Source organism: Schistocerca americana, chromosome 2 (genome assembly GCF_021461395.2).
Source record: "Schistocerca americana isolate TAMUIC-IGC-003095 chromosome 2, iqSchAmer2.1, whole genome shotgun sequence".
In the NCBI taxonomy this organism is placed as follows: domain Eukaryota; kingdom Metazoa; phylum Arthropoda; class Insecta; order Orthoptera; family Acrididae; genus Schistocerca; species Schistocerca americana.
In genome coordinates this window covers 259,921,033-259,942,980 of record NC_060120.1, presented here as the reverse complement: position 1 = coordinate 259,942,980, position 21,948 = coordinate 259,921,033, and the positions used below count along the sequence as shown (strand labels likewise).

Sequence of the window (21,948 nt, the reverse complement as noted above, 5' to 3'; positions counted from 1 at the left end):
AGCTGTGGTTCCACTACTTCCTGGGGGTTTGTTGTTCTTGAGTAGTTTTAGGACAACACTAATTTCTTCCTCTGTTGGTTCAGGGACTTGTACTCTATCAAAACGGGCTCCCGTCTAAGTTGTCACCGTCAATGGAATGTCCAGACTCAATAGGTTCTCAAAATGTATTTTAAACAGGTTTGGCCGCTCTTCGTGCGGTACCACTTCACCCGTCTCATTCGTTAGAACAAATGTACGTTGTCGGTAGACACCTCTGGCAAATCTTGAGGCCTGGAAAAACGAGGGTGATGACTTTGCTTCTTCTACTGTGAAGTTTTCTGCAATTTTATCTTGATAGCGTTGTCTCAGTTCTACATCTTCCAACTTATCCTTGTCACAGCGGGCTATCTTTTCAGGATTTCTTCGCCACTTGGTAGACAGTTTCAAACGTAGTTTCACTACCACCAAGAAATGATCGGAATTCGTATCTGCTCCGCGGAAGGATCGCACATGTTCGTCACTACCATGGTGTCCTCGGTCGATAGGAACATGGTCGATCTGATTCTTCGTGCTTCCATCTGGGGATACCCAGGTAACTTTACGTACTACTTTTCGGGTAAAGTATGTGCTTCTAATGGTCATTCTCCTTATCTAGGCGAAGTTTATTAGTTTTATACCGTTCGTGTTGCTCGTTTCGTGGACGAAGATGTCAGAAGATAGTTTCTTTCCTTTTCGAAATGACATCCAAGGAGCTCGCCAAATTCGGAAAAATTGGAGGTTGTAAGGTGGACTGTGATGGAGGGTTTGGAGGCTGAATAAGGAAGAAGAAGAAGAAGAAGAAGAAGAAGGTAGCCGAGTGACACGGGAACTGCAGATTTGAAATTACAATTTCCATGCCTGGTTTTCGTTCTGCATGCAGCGCAACTGAGCTAATCTTGTCATTTCAAACATTTCCTGAATTGTTTAACTTACTTTTGATCTTTACTTTCAAAGGCCTCTCCACTCTTCAGCAGTTGCCCTGTATTCTCATTCGCCGGGCCTTACCACCACGGTAGCCTTCCTCTGCCAGACCTCTCTTCCTCAACACTCCAATTACTCTCGGCTCTCCATGTTAATCTTGGCCTTCTTCCTTCATGGAGGCGACCATTCCAGGATTGCTTGTGGCTACCATCCACATCTGTACCATACTCCACAAGCCACCTAATGGTGCGTGGCAGAGGGTACTTTCGGAAACACTATCCGATCCCTCCAACATTGTTCCACTCGCGAACAATGCGTGGGAAGAAAGATTGTCGGTAAGCCTCTGTATTGACTCTAATTTCTCGAATTTTCTCTTCGTGGTCAATACGCGAGATGTATGTGTGGGGAAGTAATATGTTGTCCGACTTCTCCTGAAAAGTACTGCCCCGAAGTTTCAATAGTAAATCTCTCCATGAAGCACAACGCCTCTCTTGTAACGTCTGCCAGTGGAGTTTATTTAGTATCTCTGTAACGCTCTCTCGCCAGCTAAACGATCCCACGACGAAACGCGCCGCTCTTCTTTGGATCGTTTCTATCTGCTCTGTCAGTTCTACCTGATAGGGATCCCAGATAGATGAACAATACTCAAGAATCGGGAAACAAACGCTTTATAAGCCCCTTCTTTCGTGGATGAGCAACATTTCCTTAAGATTCTTCCGATAAACCTGAGTCCGGGGTCTGTTTTTCCTAATATGTTTTATATAGTCATTCCACTTAAGGTCGCTCTGGGTAGTTATGCCTAGATGTTTTATGGCAAACGCTGTCTCCAGCTGTTTGTCATCGTTTTTTTTAATTATTCTGTTTACACGTCAAGTTCCGTAGGACCAAATTCAGGAGCAAATCTGCAAAGTTATGGAACGTGTCAGTACATCAAATTTCAACATAAAAGTAATAACAGATAAAAATAAAATGTTTATGAACCCGAAAAAAGTCAGCCCATAAGTTTAAGAAAACGCAATCAACAATACAACGAGAATAAGCTTAATTTTTTCAGGAGCTCCTCAACAGAACAGAAGGAGTGACCCATGAGGAAACTCGTCAGTTTTGATTTGAAAGCGCGTGGATTACTACTAACATTTTGAATTCTTGAGGTAGATTATTGAAAATGGATGCAGCAGTATATTGCACACCTTTCTGCACAAGAGTTAAGGAAGTCTAATCCAAGGTAAGGTTTCATTTCTGCCGAGTATTAACTGAGTGAAAGCTGCTTACTCTTGGGAATAAGCTAATATTGTTAACAAGAAATGACAGTAGGGAATATATATATTGAGAGGCCAATGTCAAAATACCCAGACTCGTGAATAGGGGTCGCCAAGAGGTTCGTAAACTTGCTCCACTTATAGACCGAACCGCCCTTTTGTGAGCCAAAAATATGCTTATAGAATGGGAAGAGTTACCCCAAAATATAATACCATACGACTTAAGCGAATGAAAATAAGCGAAGTAGACTAATTTTCATGTCGAACGACCACTAACTTCAGATACCGTTCGAATAGTAAAAATAGCAGCATTAATTCTTTGAACAAGATTCTGAATGTAGGCTTTCCACGACAGTTTACTGTCTATCTGAACACCTAGAAATTTGAACACTTCAGTTTCATTAAAGATATGCCCATTCTGTGAAATTAAAATGCCAGGTTTTCCAGAATTGTGTATTATAAACTGTAAAAACTAAGTCATACTTTCATTTAGCATTAGTTTATTTTCAGTGTTACACACAACATCCTTTACTACCAAGCTAGCGGCATCAGCAAACAGAAATATTTTAGAGTTAGTTGTAATACTAGACCACATATCATTTATATAAATAAGGGAGTGGCCCCAACACTGATCCCTGGGGCAACCCCCACTTGACTGTACCCACTCAGACCATACAACACAGCCATTCTCAACATTGTGAATAATGACCTTTTGTTGTCTGTCGTTAAAGTAAGAAATGAACCAGTTGTGCGCTACTCCCTGTATCCTATAACAGTCCTACTTCTGGAGCAATATTTTGTGATCAATACAATCAAATGCCTTAGTTAAATCAAAAAATATGCCTAGCGTTCGAAACCTTTTGTTTAACCCATCCAGTACCTCACAGAGAAAAGAGAATATAGCATTTTCAATTGTTAAACGACTTCTAAAGCCAAATTGTACATTTGATAGAAAATCGTGTGTTATAAAATGATCAATTATCCTTAACACACAGCCTTTTCAATAACTTTAGCAAACACTGATGTCATAGAAATAGGTCTAAAATTGTCTGCATTATCCCTTTCTCCCTTTTATAAAGTGGCTTTACTACCGAGTACTTTAATCGCTCAGGAAACTGACCATTCCTAAAGGAAAAATTACAAATATGGCTAAATACAGGACTAACATGTGCAGCAAGTACTTTAATATTCTGCTAAGTACTCCTTCGTAACCATGAGAGTCCTTAGTGTTCAGTGATTTAATTATTGACTCAATCTCCCCCTTGTCTGTATCACAGAGGAGTATTTCAGACACTATTTTCAGAAAGAAATTTATATGATTCCCTGTAGAAACTAAATTTTTATTTAATTCACCAGAAACGCTCAGAAAATGATTGTTAAATACTGTAAATATATCCGTTTTATCAGTATGATGATGATGATGATGATGTTTGGTTTGTTGGGCGCTCAACTGCGTGGTTATCAGCGCCCGTACAATTATCCAATCTTTGCTCAGTCCAATTTCGCCACTTTCCTGGATGATGATGAAATGATGAGGACAACACAAACACCCAGTCATCTCGAGGCAGGTGAAAATCCCTGACCCCGCCGGGAATCGAACCCGGGACCCCGTGCTCGGGAAGCGAGAACGCTACCGCGAGACCACGAGCGGCGGACTTTTATCAGTAACAGAAATATTTTTACTACGAACTGACTTTACATCGTCGATCTTGTGCTGCTGACCAGACACTTCCTTCACAACTGACCATATGGTTTTAATTTTATCCTGTGAATTAGCTATTCTACTTGCATACCACATACTCTTTGCCTTCCTAATCACATTTTTAAGCATCTTACAATACTGTTTGTAATGGGCTACTGTAGCTTGATTGTGACTACTTCTAACATTTTGATATAATTCCCACTTTGTTCTACATGATATCCTTATCCGACTACTCAGTCACCTGGGCTGCCTATTAGTGCTAGTACCCTATTTAGAACGTTCTAATGGAAAGCAACTCTCAAAGAGCACGAGAAATGTATTAAGGAAAGCATTGTATTTGTCATCTATGTTATTGGCACTATGAACAGCCTGCCACTCTTGTTCCCTGCAAGGTTTAAAAAACTCTCTGTTTCTGTTGGATTGGCTTTCCTACATAGTTTGTAATTATATGTGACATTTGTTTGATTACGAAAGCCTTTTAGTGTTAAAATTTGTACATCATGGTCTGAAAGGCCATTCACTCTTTTACTAAGAGAATGCCCATCTAGCAATGAAGAATGAATAAAAGTATTGTCTATGGCTGTACTACTGTTCCCCTGCATCCAAGTTGAAAAAAAACACAGTCTGTATCAGATCATATCAATTTAGGAGATCTACCAACATCCTTTTCCTTGCATAATCATTACAATTTTGAAGTCACCACATGTAACTAATTTCTAGTACTTCCTGCAAAGTGAATCATGAACCCTCTCTAGCTTAAGAACAAATGCTCGTAAGTCAGATTTATTGGACCTATAAACAACAATAGTTTCACTAAATTCAAGTGGCCTTGTACAACATTCAAATATTTGTTCAGTGCAGTACCGTGATACGTTTATGGACTCAAATGGAATACTGTTTTTTACGTACATGGCCACTCACCCACCGCAAGGAACTCCTTGACGAACAGCCAGCTAATCTGTTTCCTGGTGAAGGGAGCCTCTGAATTGTCAAATGCATGTCTGGGGAGTTTGGTGGCAAGTGGAAGCGTTTATACTCAAAAGAGTGTTCCTGTAGCCACTCTGTAGCAATTCTGAACGTGTGGGGTGCCGCATTATCTTGCTGGAATTGCCCAAGTCCGTCGAATGGATGCAGGTGATCAGATAGGATGCTTACATACGTATCACCTGTCAGAGTCATAGCTGGGCGTATCAGGGGTCCTATATCACTCCAACTGCAGACGCCCGTCATCATTGCAGAGCCTCCACAAGCTTGAAGAGTCCCCTGCCCACATGCAGGGTCCATGGATTCATGAGGTTGTCTTCATACCCGTACACGTTCATCCGTTCGATAGAATTTGAAACGAGGCTCGTCCGACCAGGCAACATCTTTCCTGTCATCAACAGTCCAATGCCGGTGTTGATGGTCCCAGGCGAGGCTTAATGCTTTGTGTCGTGCGGTCATCAAGGGTACACGAGTGGGCTTTCGTATCCGAAAGCTCATATCGATAATGTTTCAATGAATGTTTCGCACGCTGACACTTGTTCATGGCCCAGCATTGAAATCTGTTGAAATTTTTGGAAGGATTTCACTGCCGTCACGTTGAACGATTCTCTTCAGTCGTCGTTGGTCCCGTTCTTGCAGGATCTTTTTCCGGCCGCAGCGATGTCGGAGATTTGATGTTTTCCCGGATTCCTGAGATTCACGGTACACTCGTGAAGTGGTCGTACGGGAAAATCCCCACTTCATCGCTACCTCAGAGATGCTGTGTCCGATCGCACGTACGCCGAATGTAGCACCACGTTCAAACTCACTTAAATCTTGATAACCTGCCTTTGTAACAGCAGTAACCGATCTAACAACTGTGCCAGACGCTTGTTGTCTTATATAGGTGTTACACATCTCTGTATTTGGATACGCGGGTCTATACCAGTTACTTTGTCGCTTCAGTGTATATAGGCCAGACAACACGACCTGTCCAGGATCGTTGTACAGAACACGAAAGATACACACGTCTTCAGCAGTAGCAGAACATAGTATTTCCATGTGACACTCGATGAAGTACAACAGAACTAACATTTTAACTCCAGCTTTTGGTTTTTGAGATTCGGTAATCAAAGAATCGATGGAAATATGTCTTGCCGATAATCTTAAAAATCGTGACAATGGCTTTCAGATGGATAAAAATTGGAATACTATAATTAAAATTATCCTGTCACAGCAGAATCTATGGGGTCATTCGATACTCAATGATTAGATTATCTCTCACTTCCAGCACCGGGGGCAGCACACACAACCCGGCTGTCCCGCGCGTGTCATCACCTGACGCAAGCCCCGAAAGACGCCAACACATTGTCCTAGCGCTAGATAAATATCGTGAATGCACCTGGGCTTTTCAGTAGTTGTCTGCTCACCTGAAGATGGCCGAAATGCGATAGAATGTTGATGGGACCCGGCTGCACACCTGAAAATCGTTAGAAGAAGAAATACGCCGGAAAAATTTCAGAAGTTACACTCTCTTCGTACTTCCTCTCCTTCCACAACGTGACTGAACAATTTATATTTGGGAGGGGGGGGGGGGGGGGGTTATTTCCACAATTTCATCACAATTTCTCCCAGGTCTCTTGTCTTTCCATTTCTTGCCTATTTCTGTATCTCTTTTACTCTTTCTCTTGTATAGGTTCTGTATTATCTTATGTACTGCATTTGTTGTAGACTTCTTACTCATTTTTTCTTACGTAAATTCTGAAAAGCGTTTTTTACACTGTCCAGTTGATACTGGTTATATTGTGGGTGCGGGATTGCTAGCTATTTTCATCTTCCTTACCATCCTCGATGGCTCTACCGATCTTCTGTATCCAAGCTAATATTCTATTTTCCCATGTACTCTTTCCGAAATGCAACTATCCCCCGTCCCTATCTGAAATTCCTTCCTCATGTCAACATCTTCTGAGGTCATTTTAGCTCGAATTTTTAACTTGCTGGACTTTATACTGTTACGTCCATACCCAGTCCCATTTAAAAAATTAGTACAAATGAGTTTACTATCTCAGATTAAATTTCACGTTAATATACTACCCAGTCTATATTAACCACTAAGGGGAATAAGCCGTTTGTGAATAATTCATCTTTGAAATTTCGTGAAATGAACTGTGTGGTCATGTTGCACCACATCTTCTTGAAAATTTACCGCTCCCTTATTCCTGAAAAGCTACGATGTTTATTCATTTTGATCATCTAAAATAATAGCTCTACTTGAGAGCAAACCGAAATGCTGTTAGTACTATTTGATTCAAAATAATTTGTTAATCTTGTGTTGGGTAGTGAAATGCGTTCTAAACTGGTAATTTGTGTTGGTGACATACACGTAACGAGCAATACCTGGAACGAGCATGTCAACACAATCGAAGAGGTAGCTAATAAGTTCAGGCAGGGAGGCATCACACTTAAGTTAGCTAAGTGTGAATTTGGTGTAAGAACTTTAAACTTTTTAGGGCATACAATTTGTGAAGAAGGAATATGATATGATTCAGACAAAATTAAGGCTACTGCTCAATTTCCTAAACCTAGAAATAAGAAAGAATTGGTCTATGAAATTTCTATCGCAAATGCATTAGGACTCGAGCTTTAAATGCACGTAGTTTACATCATCTTTTAAAGCAAAACACAATATGGGAATGGTCAACTGATGGCCAGTTAGCTTCTGATGAGATTAAGAAATTTTATGACATATGCATTGGATCTATTGAACTTCCGGAGATACCACATCCTAATGCTTATCTTTTTATTTACCCAAAATCAAGGAAAATATTTGGTTTGAGAAATATTGTTCAGTTGAAACCTTACATAACTTGCACCCTCAGGGGGATATACACCCTTTGTGCATCGTATGTGTGGCAAATGCAAGGTCCCTAGGTAATATGGTACTTGCTTCTACAGCTTTACACATCATACCACATTCTTCACACACAAATCTACACATTTTTCTTACTAGTTTGAGAGATATAGGCACTGAAAGGTTGAAATTTGTTAATTGAAGAACAGTGAAGTGATATTTGAGTTGATTGCTTATTTATTTGTACATCATGTGTGTGGGAAACGCAAAGTCCCCAGCAAATGTGGTATTTGCTTCTACAGTTTTACACACCAATAGCACTCTCCTTTTACACGAAATTCACAAATATTTCGTTATGATGCTTGATACTATGGACTGTCAGTAGAGCTATGGAGGACTGGGTAGTTAAGATTACCTTACACCTGTTACACAGTCGTTGGGAATATACCCATACACATGAATATAATGCTCCTGAGAGATACTTATGATGCTCATGCTTTGATAATGCTCATGATTGACACATGCTTATTATGCTTTTTCACTAATATGCCTTCAAGCTTTTCACATAAATGATTATGATACTTTTGAATGACTATTGTGATGCATATATTGACAATCATTACACATATGATACACTTTTGTATTGAATGTCTTACACTTTACATTTATAGGATGATGCTTTGAGAAGTAGGTGATGCACCATATTTATTATTCTGTAGATTTTGATGCAGTTGTGCTTTGTGGTCTGACTCTATGAAGTATTTAATGGGATTCTGTCATTCTATTGAAGTCTTATGTTGAAGATATGAACTTAATGGTTTTGTTTCTATGATTGACTCCATCACTCTGCTGTGTGTTTGGTAGTGTGTTCTCTGACTCGACCTTTATGCTTCTCATCTTTCTGCTTTGTCCTACTGTGACAACAGACAATTTACTTAATTGCCTTCTGCAGTGTCCTAGCATGACAACAGAAAATTTGCCTAATTATTCTCTGACTTGTCCTTTCAGATTTCTGTTTTGTCCTAGTTTGACAACAGATAATATACCTAATTGCAATACATTGTATTCTTTACTGGCATTCTTTATTAATATTTACTCATGGCTCCACAAACTTGCTCAATTACACATGACGTTTAACGCTGCTGGATTGCACACTTATATATACTTGGCTCTTCGCTATTTACTTGTATTTAATGATACTCTTGTCCTGCTTAAATTCTCCTTGTTTCTGGCTTCAATGTGGGAAGTTCTTGAAATTTCGAACATGTTGTGTATGGCTGATGACCTTGGGTGTTTGTTCACCAATCCTGTTCCATGCAGCAGAAATGTGATTTAGCGAGATGGGATTTTGAGTTGATGTTTGATGTGACATGCTTCAAATTAACTGATGATGACATCTGGAACGATTGTTCTGTATACTTATGTATGTGCTTTTGTCCTACTTGACTCCTGGTACTGGTATCTTGTTTTGTGATTTTGACTTTCGGATTTGTATCCTGTGCTATGAATTATGATTGTGAAAGTATCTTAAACTGGATCATGGTTGTTTTCTTGAGTAAACACAAGGCTGTTTAAGTTTCATTTCAATTTTCAGTTGCATGTTGGGACTAGTTCGTTTAATTTTCATGTACATTACCTTGTCTATACTACGCGTCCGCCCCAATAGCTGAGTGGTGAGCATGGTGGATTGCCGTCCTACAGGCCCAGGTTCGATTCCCGACTGGGTCGGAGATTTTCTCCGATCAGGGACTGAGTGTTGTGTTGTCTTCATCATCATTTCATCCCCATCTGGCGCATAGGTCGCCCAATGTGGCGTCGAATCTAATAAGACCTGCACCAAGGCGGCCAGACCTGCTCCGCAAGGGGCCTCCCAGCCAATGACGCCAAATGCTCATTTCCATCTATATTATGTTATACAGCCTATTATGCTAGTTTTTGTTATGCTATTGTTTGTTGCTGTATGGCAACACCAACATCTGGGTATCACCTCCATTGACGTGGCGGGTGGTATTCGGGGAAATATAAAGGGACCCTGTCTTCTGTTTTCCTTCATTCCTAACATGCCATAAGTTTTCTTCTATCTTTTATACAATATTATCCATGTGACGATCACCCAACCCATTTACCTCTTTTCCATATGCATATGTTTCTATCGCTGAAGCCCTGCTGAGTGTCTGTGTCATATGTTGGATTCAACCTGATATTTCAGGAATGGTCTGGTAAGCAAATCGACAACTTGATTTCCTTTCAGTTGTATATATTTATGTGATTCTTCTTGACCCATTTAGGCTAAGTGCTAATACTTTGTTTCATTTATTTGTGAATACCCACTGTGATGATTTCTTCTTGCTCAACTATGTAACTACTGATTAACTGCATGCTAATTGAATGACACACTTGGCCAAGATTAGATTAAGTAACTCACACTTTTGTACCATAATATATATGAACTTACTGGATTCGAAGTACTACATGGGAAATTTGGAATTCAAAGTTAAGTTTACTGCTTTTCTTCTAAAAATATGTATTTTGGAAGAAACTTCAAGGAGCTGTGATGCTTTGTATCACGTGATGCAGATTAAAGATGGCTATACATACGTTGAGACTGAACACATATAACACAAAGATGATAATTCTGATCCAAATACTTTATACTGTCATTACATATGATTTTTGATCTTACACTTCCAAATATTGTTGGCCTAGAGTCACACATGAGATGTTCGGTAGATTTAGGGTTAAGCAAGCATTTTGTCTCATGGGAATTTCCTGTTTGGACCCCTGTAAGGTCGATGCTGGTCTACCTGTTTGCTTTCATACAAGAATTGTCTGTTTCCTTTGAAATTCTATTTATACAGTAGGAGGAAAACTATCCAGTGTTAGGATATTAAGTGATGTACTATAGGGCGATTATGCTTATCTAAGTCAAGATCTTCATACTGTTACATGTATATTATTTCTGCTACATGTTTTGTCTTGTATTGTAGTCAAATGACCCATTTCAAGAACTACATTCTGTAGGGAAACATGAGTTAAATACAAAATCGGAATCATAAATGTACATTAGTGACACGAACTTTTATTTATTGTATGTGATATCGTTGATTAGAATGGAAACATATGGTGTGTGGTGTCAGGTACTGGGAAGACAATGTAGACGTTGAAGATCCCACCATAAGAAATACCCTACACAGGAAAATCAAATTTCGAAATGAATGTGTAAAATAAATCTTGTATTACTTAGACAGAAATGCTAAGTTTTCACACCTTGGGAGTGTCTTATATATCCTTTTAGGATGTTTTTCTGTAATTGATACCTCAAAAAATGGTTCAAATGGCTCTGAGCACTATGCGACTTAACTTCTGAGGTCATCAGTCGCCTAGAACTTAGAACTAATTAAACCTAACTAACCTAAGGACATCACACACATCCATGCCCGAGGTAGGATTCGAACCTGCGACCGTAGCGGTCGCTCGGCTCCAGACTGTAGCGGCTAGAACCGCATGGCCAATCCAGCCGGCTTGATACCTCATACCACTGTAAATTTTTATATTTCAAATTGTTTGGTTGTAAAGTGTTACACACTATTAACGCTATACCTTCATAAATGCATATGTTTCGAGTGTTACACATATTACCCTTGATTTCTCTTACATAATTGATGAATTTTGGTGCTTCACACCATCTGTATTGTACTATTTTTGGTATTTTCACTTATATTTCATAGTACATCTCTGGGTATTGGATCGTAATTCTTGTTCCTATTTCTCCACATTCCGCCTTTAGGATTGTAGAAAAGCGTTTCACTAACATTTGATTAGTAAAACGTCCCTGGGGAAGGGGGGAGCAGGGTACTGAAATGGGCCTACCACCTGTGGACTGTTGCTTGTCAATATTTTCTGAAGTTTTAGTCTTCAGTTACATATTTTAAAGTTTTTTGGTTAATATTTGCTTTAAAGTGACTTATTAGTGGTTTTACATTAATCTAAATACTTCTTTCTGTGTTATTAACTAGAGTGGTCCGCTATTAGTGAGTATGCTTACGTCGTTCATCCAAGTCTTACGCCTCAGTAGTGTGCTAATATTACGTGGCGTGCAGTTGCAGCTGTAGCGGTTATAAAGCTAATTACTGACAAAGTTGTAAATGCATTGTTATACATTTACTAAATTTAATAGTTTTCAGCGATGTTCCGTGCTATTTGTAGAGAAATAACGGTTTAATGAACTTTCGGAAACGTTCACTCACTGTGTTTTTTAGACTTTTCTGTCCGTTGAAGTCGTTTAGTAAATTTCGTGCTTCAGTTTTCATCTGACGTTTCTTATTGTTTCTGGTGAAATATTGCAATAAAATTAATTAAGTGTTGTACAAGGCCACTTGAATTTAGTGAAACTATTGTTGTTTATAGGTCCAATAAATCTGACTTACGAGCATTTCTTCTTGAGCTAGAGAGGGTTAATGAATCACTTTGTAGGAAGTACTAGAAATTTGTTTTATGTAGTAACTTCAATATTGTATATGATTATGTAAGAAAAAGGATGTTGGTAGATCTCCTAAATTCGTATGATCTGATACAGACTGTGTTTTTTTCCAACTAGGGTGCAGGGGAACAGTAATACAGCCATAGACAATACTTTTATTCATTCTTCATTACTAGATGGGCATTCTCTTTGTAAAAGGGTGAATGGCCTTTCAGACCATGATGTACAAATTTTAACACTAAAAGGCTTTCATAATCAAACAAATGTCACATATAATTACAAACTATGTAGGAAAGTTAATCCAACAGCAAAAGAGAGTTTTTTAAACCTCATCAGCTAACAAGAGTGGCAGGATGTTTATAGTGAAAATAACGCAGATGACAAGTATAATGCTTTCTTTAACACATTTCTCATGCCCTTGAGCATTACTTTCCATTATAACGTTCTAAACGGGTACTAACAGTAAAAGGCAGCCTGAGTGGCTGACTATACGGATAAGCATATCATTTACAACGAAGCAGGAACAATATCAAAATGTTAGAAGTAATCACAATCAAGATACAGTCGCCCATTGCAAACAGTATTGTAACATGTTTAAAAATGTTATTGGGAAGGCAAAGAGTATATGCTATGCAAATAGAATAGCTAATTCACAGGATAAAATTAAAACTGTATGGTCAGTTGTGAAGGAAGTGTCTGGTCAGCAGCACAAGTAGATGATATAATGTCAGTTCATAGTAAAAATATTTCTGTTATTAATAAATCAGATGTATCTACAGTATTTAAGAATAATTTTCTGTGCATTGCTGGTGAATTAAATAAAAATTTAGTTTCCACAGGGAATCATATAACTCTCCTTGTAAATGCCTTTCTGAGGTTGATGTCTGAAATACTCCTCTGTGATACAGACATGAGGGAGACGAGTCAGTAATTAAATTACTGAAGACTAAGGACTCTCATGGTAATGATGCAGTACTTAGCAGAATATTAAAGTACTGTGCTACACATGGTAGCCCTGTATTTAGCCATAATTGTAATTTTTCCTCTAGGAATTGTCAGTTTCCTGAGCGATTAAAGTACTCAGTAGTAAAGCCGCTTTATAAAAAGGGAGAGAGGGATAATGTAGATAATTTTAGACCTATTTCTATGCCATCAGTGTTTGCTAAAGTTATTGAAAATGCTGTGTGTGTAAGGATAATTTATCACTTTATATCACATAATTTGCTATCAAATGTACAGTTTGGCTTTAGAAGTTGTTTAACAATTGAAAATGCTATATTCTCTTTTCTCTATGAGGTATTGGATGTGTTAAACAAAAGGTTTCGAGCGCTAGGCAAATTTTTTGATTTAACTAAAGCATTTGATTGTATTGATCACAAAATATTGCTCCAGAAGTAGAACTGTTATAGGATACAGGGAGTAGCGCACAACAGGTTCATCTCTTACTTTAATGACAGACAACAAAAGGCCATTATTAACAGTGTTGAGAATGGCTGTGTTGTATGGTCTGAGTGGGGTACAGTCAAGTGGGGGTTGTCCCAAGGATCAGTGTTGGTGCCACTTCTGTTCCTTACTTATATAAATGATATGTGGTCTAGTATTACAACTAACTCTAAAATATTTCTGTTTGCCGATGACACTAGCTTGGTAGTAAAGGATGTTGTGTGCAACATTCGCTCAGTTTCAAGTAGTGCAGTTCATGACTTAAGTTCATGGCTTGTAGAAAATAACCTACTCTTAAATGACAGTAAGAATCAGTTTAACAATTTCTAACACACAATTCAACAAAGTCCATAATGTAAGTAGACATGCATTATTGCTATTGATGTACAGTTATAATTTTGTAGAAATCGGTGCACATACACTTGTTTCTTCCTCTGTATCAAATGCCACTGATGATGTGCTACAAATACGAAAACCAGTTTTGACAAATAAAACACTTCTAGTGCAGCTCATGGTGTACTGAAGATGTCTTTTAATAAAGTCCGTTCCCTCCTACCCCCGTGACGTATCTCTTACCTGGATAAGAAATCAGAAGTTCCGCATTAAGACAGCAAACGACTTCGAGAGGAACCAGACAAATATTGTAACTACTCCAAAAATTGCATCGGGAAAATAAAGTGAGCAATGTTGCCGAATTCGTCTTATTTAGAACTACGATAGAACTCTGAGAAATTACTACGCTTCCCAATTTTAAAAAAGGTAAACTCGAGACCGATTTCTCTTTAATTAATTAGCTACCAAAACACATTATATGCCGCTTAGTGAGTACTTCCACGCAATTCACCCGGTGAAAACGGTATTAGGACACTGTAAACGGCTCCGCAAACATCTGAGGTGCAAAGTGTAGTGGGACTGTTGATATTTTTAAAAATATCGCGAATCCGATATACTGATACCTAAATGAGCGTGATTATCCGCTCCCAATATCTCGAAGAAAGTACCGATATACCAGAGGAAGAAGTATCGACGTACCTGCCTATAAAAATACCGGCTGCACGTTGTAAATATACTGCCGGTTTTAGAACTGTATATTTAAGTACTGATTTATTATCAAATATTCTGTACATCAGCAAGGTAGCAGGCTGAATATTCCCCTTATAGCAAGAACTGAAAGAAGAATGATGCACGTTCACTCTTGGCGATAAGGACTTTGCTAATATTGGTAACTGCATGTAAGTGACACAATAAAAGGAGTCTGATGGGTCCATCATTCGGTTTAGTCACGTATCGGATTTGTCCGGAACACTTCATGTCGACTTGGCTGTTGTCTCATTTCTGCAAACGCCAGTGACCTAGCAATTGTAGCGTCAAAACTGCGTGGTAAAGCTAAACGTTTCAGTTTCTGCTGGTAGCGCCGAGCGTCGATTACGTCAACATTTCCCCTCACACGTCTCCGCCACCGCAACGACCACACTTGTCATATAGATTTTTGTTCATCATTTTCAGCAACTGTCTTTTTCTTAAGAATGCCGATGTGAAGAAATAGCACACTAGTTGCCTGAAAAATTGTTTTTTTAATGCAAAATGGTGTGCTGATTTTTGAAATTGTAAATACTGTTATTTCAGTCACACTGCCGCCCCGGAGTAGGCAATCAGAGTTCTTCTTCTGTGTCACATATAATGCTCCACACAGTCAAAGAGAAAGACTGGCAGTGATGAAAGCTCAAAAAACAGTAAGACTCCTTCACACAGAGAAAGTAAAATTACGTTCTGCTATAATTCGAAAAGAACAGTTTCAAATATTTACCGGAAAATTGTGAAAAAAATATGATATAAAATAAAAATATCGGCTGTCGATATTCCCCTATTGATATCGATGTATCGATATTTAATCAACAGCCTCGGAGCTTAACCGAATCGCCCCGCATATCGAAAACCGCGTGTGGTCGAGAGCTGAGCGACACAAGACAGAGAGCCGAGCTGCCGTCGGTGCTCACCACGCAGTCGTCCGCCAAGTAGTCGTAGTTGTAGACAAAGTCCCCGGAGTAGGCCGTCTCGTTCGCCGCCTCGTCGAAGATCAGCGAAATGTCTATCGTGATGGACGAATTATCAATTGTCTCGCCACATTTCAGGCCGTTTCCTCCACACATTTCCTCGAATGCGTTGCAACACGTCCCGGTAGTACCAATGATTAACAGTTTGGCCCTGTGGCACGAATTCATGGTGAACAAATCCTTCAGAGCCAAAGAAACCTATTAGCATCGCTTTGACGTTTGACTTGACATCACCAGCTTTCTTTGGTCTTTGAGACCCCAACCCATTGTGAAGATTGAACCTTGGTCTCAACAACATCACCGTAAATTCAAGTCTCATCACCAGTTACGAATCTCTTCAGGACATCTCGTTCTGATTTGCGCGATCCAAAAGGTCCTCACAGACTGCCAGCAAACCACCAGCCAAAAGCAAGAGGGTTGCCATCTGCCACAGCCTCCGGCAGACATTTATGGTCTAAAGGTGATCTTATAATAAGATCGAAACCTGTCACCACATTGAAAAATTTATGCGATCAAGACTGTTTCCCGTTTATTTATATGACTGAAGGATTACTTTTTCGGAACCCCGTTACCATCTCCGATTCCAACGCGTAAGTTTGAAATTTGGCTTAAAGCTGCCTATAGTCTTCCTCTGTAATTATGCAATCGCGACATCACCCTAGGGCTCGAAGACTCTTCATACAGCAAGCTGTCGACTCTTGTGAAATAAAGGCCAGACCTCAGAAGTTCATGTGGCGTGCAAAGTGGGTTAATGACGACACATTCGCACCGAATTTCACCACGATTCTGCCCAACCACACCGTGGACGTGGTACACGATAGGAGGGTCGTCACAACCCCTCTTACCCACAATTCACCCCATATTTTTATGTTTCTGCGATGGAGGTCACAATCGCGTCGCCCAGCGTTGAAATCACGTGGCTTTCTTGTGAGCGGCCGAGGGAAACATTTCAGACACACCGCCGCTTAGAATCGAAACGAAAAGACCTGAGGGGGTGGCATACAGGGCGTCAATGAAACCACCCCGTTTCCTTTGGACGTTTTTCCCCATATATTTTGCGGTTGGAAACGACAGGAAGATATTCTTGGCAAACTTTTGCACTGCTGACCACCTCACACGTTTCAACGCTTCTATGGACGTTGTGGGCTGCAAAGCAATTGAACCTGATCGTATCCTTTTGTAGTGGAGCGCTACCGCATTTTTCGCTCTTGTGTACAGGGTGGAGCCACATTCGACGAAATTTGGACATGACCCGAAGAAGCGAGGGATCCTTCTTCTTTTTCAGGTCTACTGTTCGCACCCTCCTGTGGCCTGATAATAGAGGAGTGAGACAGTGACTCATGAGAGGATAAAACGCCAATGGATCCCTCCAAAACCCCTCCCCTCTCCCCTTCCCCAGTGTGTTAAAACCGTCGGTGGCACCTTCTCACATTTACTCGGAGTTTTAAAAATGTACGAGGTTCGTAATTAGTAACGCCCCATATTTTTTTTAAAAAGCCATTAATATAATAGACAAACGTCATTGTTGGTGCTTCACATTTGCTGTTTGTTCCGTGCGCCAGTTAAGTTTCTAATAGTTCTGGCAGATGGCAGAGCCATAGTAGTACAGCGTCAAAATGGCACCTACATACGACTCACATTACAACCAGCGTGCTGTTATTGAATTCGTGTGTGCAGAAAAAGAAACAGTAGTGAACTTCCATGAGCGCTTGTGTGCAGTGTACGGCGATGCTGCAGGTGATAGGAGTACAGTTGGGTGATGGGTAAAGAAAGTTACAGCCTCAGGAAATGCAGAAAAGAGCTCCATGATCAGCCACGCTCGGGACGTCCTGTCACAGCAACTCCTCCAGACATGCTGAATCGTGTGGATGCCATTATTCGTGCCGACCGGCGCATCACAACTCGACAATTATTTCTACAGTTGTCGGTCAGCATTGGAAGCCCGTCTGCAATGATCGAGACTCTCGGATATTCAAACGGGTGCTCACGATGGTTTTCACGGATGCTCACAGCGGAACAAAGATTCAAAGAAAAGTCGTTTCATCTGAATTGTTGGAGCTTAAAGATTCTCTACGGGGAACACACTTAGAAGATGACGAGAGTGTCAGTCTTGCACTGAAAACATGGCTATGTCTACAGGACAAGAGCTTTTACCAGCAGGGAATACATGCTCTTCCACAACGTTGGCGTAAGGCCATAGAATATGATGGAGACTACATAGAAAAATAGGATGTGGACAAGACATGTTGATGTATATTGTGACCAAATTCTGTCTCTTAACAATAAATATGTTCTGAGAAAAATATGTGGAGTACTACTTATTGAACCACCCTCATACCTTTACAGAGAAAATCTGTGAAGTAGCCTGAGGCACTTGCAGGCAGGCAACCACGTGACGCGCCTCCAAGTCCAGTTGCCTGCCTGTAGGCCCTGGGAGTATTTCACAGGCTTTTCTCTGTAGAGACACATTTCTAAATATTCAATAAATGTTGGTTGGCGCCCTCGAGGGTTTTTCCGAAATTGTGGCTCTCGGCACTTTTGCCATTTTATTCTCATGTGTGTCAATGTCGCACTCCTCTATTGTTATACCACAGGAGCATACAAAACAGTAGAACTTAAAAAGTGTGAGGATCCTTTGCTTTTTCGGATCGTGTCCAAATTTCGTCGAGTGGTTTTGAACAGTGTCTAGTGGCTCCATTCTATACACGAGGGCGAAAGCTGCGGTGGCACTGTAGTCCAAAGAGATGCGATCAAGTTCTATGGCGACGCAACCCCACAGTTTCTGTACAAAACGTTTCAAACTTCCGAGGGTGGCAGCAGTGTCCAAGTTTGTCGAGACTATCTAGCTGTCGTTTTCTACCGCAAAATGCGTGGGAATCAACGTCCCAAGGAAAGAGGTGGTTTCATTGACGCCCTTTTATGCCACATCCTGAGGTCTTTTCGTTTCGATTCTGAGCGGCTCTGTGTCTGAATCGTTTTTCTCGGCCACTCATAATAAAATCGCACGATTTTTAACGCTGTGCGACGCGGTTCTGACCTCCACCGGAGAGGCATCAAAATAGGGGGTGAACTATGGGTAAGAGGGGCTCTAATGACCTTCCTATCGTGTGACACTTCCACGGGGGCGTTGGGCAGAATTATGGGGAAATCTTGTGTCAATGTGTGATCATTAACATCCTTTACACGTCACATGAAGTTCTGAGGTCTGGCGCTTTTTTCTCCACGTGTGTCGACAGGTTGCTGTCTGAAACGTCGTCGACCCCGGAAGTACCGACTTGACAGAAAATCCTAGGAAGTTCTGGTCTTACGTTAAATCAGTAAGTGGCTCGAAACAGCATATCCAGACACTCCGGGATGATGATGGCGTTGAAACAGAGGATGACACGCGTAAAGCTGAAATACTAAACACCTTTTTCCAAAGCTGTTTCACGGAGGAAGACCGCACTGCAGTTCCTTCTCTAAATCCTCGCACGAACGAAAAAATGGCTGACATCGAAATAAGTGTCCAAGGAATAGAAAAACAACTGGAATCACTCAACAGAGGAAAGTCCACTGGACCTGACGGGATACCAATTCGATTCTACACAGAGTACGCGAAAGAACTTGCGCCCCTTCTAACAGCCGTGTACCGCAAGTCTCTAGAGGGACGGAAGGTTCCAAATGATTGGAAAAGAGCACAGGTAGTCCCAGTCTTCAAGAAGGGTCGTCGAGCAGATGCGCAAAACTATAGATCCATATCTCTGACGTCGATCTGTTGTAGAACTTTAGTACATGTTTTTTGCTCGCGTATCATGTCGTTTCTGGAAACCCAGACTCTACTCTGTACGAATCAACATGGATTCTGGAAACAGCGATCGTGTGAGACCCAACTCGCTTTATTTGTTCATGATACCCAGAAAATATTATATACAGGCTCCCAGGTAGATGCTATTTTCCTTGACTTCTGGAAGGCGTTCGATACAGTTCCGCACTGTCGCCTGATAAACAAAGTAAGAGCCTACGGAATATCAGATCAGCTGTGTGGCTGGATTGAAGAGTTTTTAGCAAACAGAACACAGCATGTTGTTCTCAATGGAGAGATGTCTACAGACGCTAAAGTAACCTCTGGCGTGCCACAGGGGAGTGTTATGGAACCATTGCTTTTCACAATATATATAAATGACCTAGTAGATAGTGTCAGAAGTTCCATGCGGCTTTTTGCGGATGATGCTGTAGTATACAGAGAAGTTGCAGCATTATAAAATTGTAGCGAAATGCAGGAAAATCTGCAGCGGATAGGCACTTGGTGCAGGGAGTGGCAACTGACCCTTAACATTGACAAATGTAATGTATTGTGAATACATAGAAAGAAGGATCCTTTATTGTATGATTATATGATAGCGGAACAAACACTGGTAGCAGTTACTTCTGTAAAATATCTGGGAGTATGCGTGCGGAACGATTTGAAGTGGAAAGATCATATAAAATTAATTGTTGGTAAGGTGGGTGCCAGGTTGAGATTCATTGGGAGAGTCCTTAGAAAATGTACTCCATCAACAAAGGAGGTGGGTTACAAAACACTCGTTCGACCTATATTTGAGTATTGCTCATCAGTGTGGGATCCGTACCAGATCGGGTTGACGGAGGAGATAGAGAAGATCCAAAGAAGAGCGGCACGTTTCGTCACAGGGTTATTTGGTAACCGTGATAGCGTTACGGAGATGTTTAGCAAACTCAAGTGGCAGACTCTGCAAGAGAGGCGCTCTGCATCGCGGTGTAGCTTGCTCGCCAGGTTTCGAGAGGGTGCGTTTCTGGATGAGGTATCGAATATATTGCTTCCTCCTACTTATACCTCCCGCGGAGATCACGAATGTAAAATTAGAGAGATTCGAACGCGTACGGAGGCTTTTGGACAGTCGTTCTCCCCGCGAACCACACGCGACTGGAACAGAAAAGGGAGGTAATGACCGTGGCACGTAAAGTGCCCTCCGCCACACACCGTTGGGTGGCTTGCGGAGTATAAATGTAGATGTAGATGTAGATGTAGTGATGCAGCAGGGTGCGACGCTTTTGCTCCATTATAAGGAAGGCTATAGACACCTTTGAGCCACATTTCAAACTCGCGCGTTGCAGTCGGAGGCAGTTGCGGGGTTTCGTAAGAGTGATCCTTTAATTCCGTTGCGCAGTGTATTTCTGAACAAGTTTTCCAAAAATGGTCTTCAGCAGCTAGTTCTGCAGCCCACACGTAATGGAATTATTTTAGAGCTTGTAGTTACAGACAGGCCTGACCTTAACGACAGTGCCAGTATAGAGATTAGTGATACTGATGTCATCATAGATTTGATAATTACTAAAGTTCATAAAGAAGACTAGGGGAGTATGTATGCTGGAAACGGCAGATGAGCGGCTATTAGCTGCCTACTTAGACAGTGAATGGAAATCATTTATTTCGAATATAATGGATGCAGACAAACTACTGCAAAATTTAAAGTGATTGTAAATCGCGCTCTGTATCATTATGTGCCGAGAAATATATTAAGAACAGATACGAACCCAATCATGGTTCTATAACAAAATTCGGAAAATACTGACAAAGCAGAGATTGTTGCACTCTCGGTTCAGAAAAGGACATGCAAATGTCGAGAGGCGAAATTTAGAACACATTCTTGAATCCTTAAAAACATCGAAGCGCGAAGCGTACAAAATTTTCCGCCGTCTGACGTAAGCGAAAGATCTCCCCGAGAATTAGAGAAAATTCTGGACCCATGTACACCACGTTGCCCCCAGGACAGGACAGTTTCTAATAAAATCCCAAACAATGTCAAAAAGTATTCTGTAAATAAGGTGCAGTCTGGAGTTAGAGGCTCCATTATCAGACCATTGCGCTTGTCAATCGAGTATTTAGAATTTTTAATTTTTATGTGAAACGTTGCATGAAACTTAGAAGCTACCGAATGATAAGCATTTGAAGCTGACAGCATAACTATTCTACTGCCGCCACCGTACATTTCGTGTAAGGAACAGGGTGATAAGCCGTACAGAGTACACACAATCGTCTTTCCCTCGCTTCATTTATGAGACCAACAGGAAAGGAAGCGACTACTAGTGGGAGGAAGTAGCCTCCGCCATACACAATAAGGTGACTTCCGGAGTACTTATATAGATATAGGTCTACTTCTACATCTACATCGATAATCTGCAAATCACACTTGAGTGCCTGGCAGAGAGTTCATCGAACGACCTTCACAATAATTCTCTATTCGTCCACACTCTAACAG

The 21,948-nt window shown here is 40.7% G+C and overlaps 1 protein-coding gene across 1 annotated transcript in view; it reads right to left on the bottom strand.

Annotated features, from left to right (window-relative positions):
- LOC124593942 overlaps window positions 1–21,948 on the bottom strand; it is a 142,007-nt gene that overhangs the window by 110,846 nt on the left and 9,213 nt on the right. Inside the window, exon 2 of the mRNA XM_047132292.1 lies at window positions 15,635–15,726. Coding sequence (XP_046988248.1) covers window positions 15,635–15,726 — 92 coding nt within the window. The remainder of the gene's footprint in view (window positions 1–15,634; window positions 15,727–21,948) is intronic.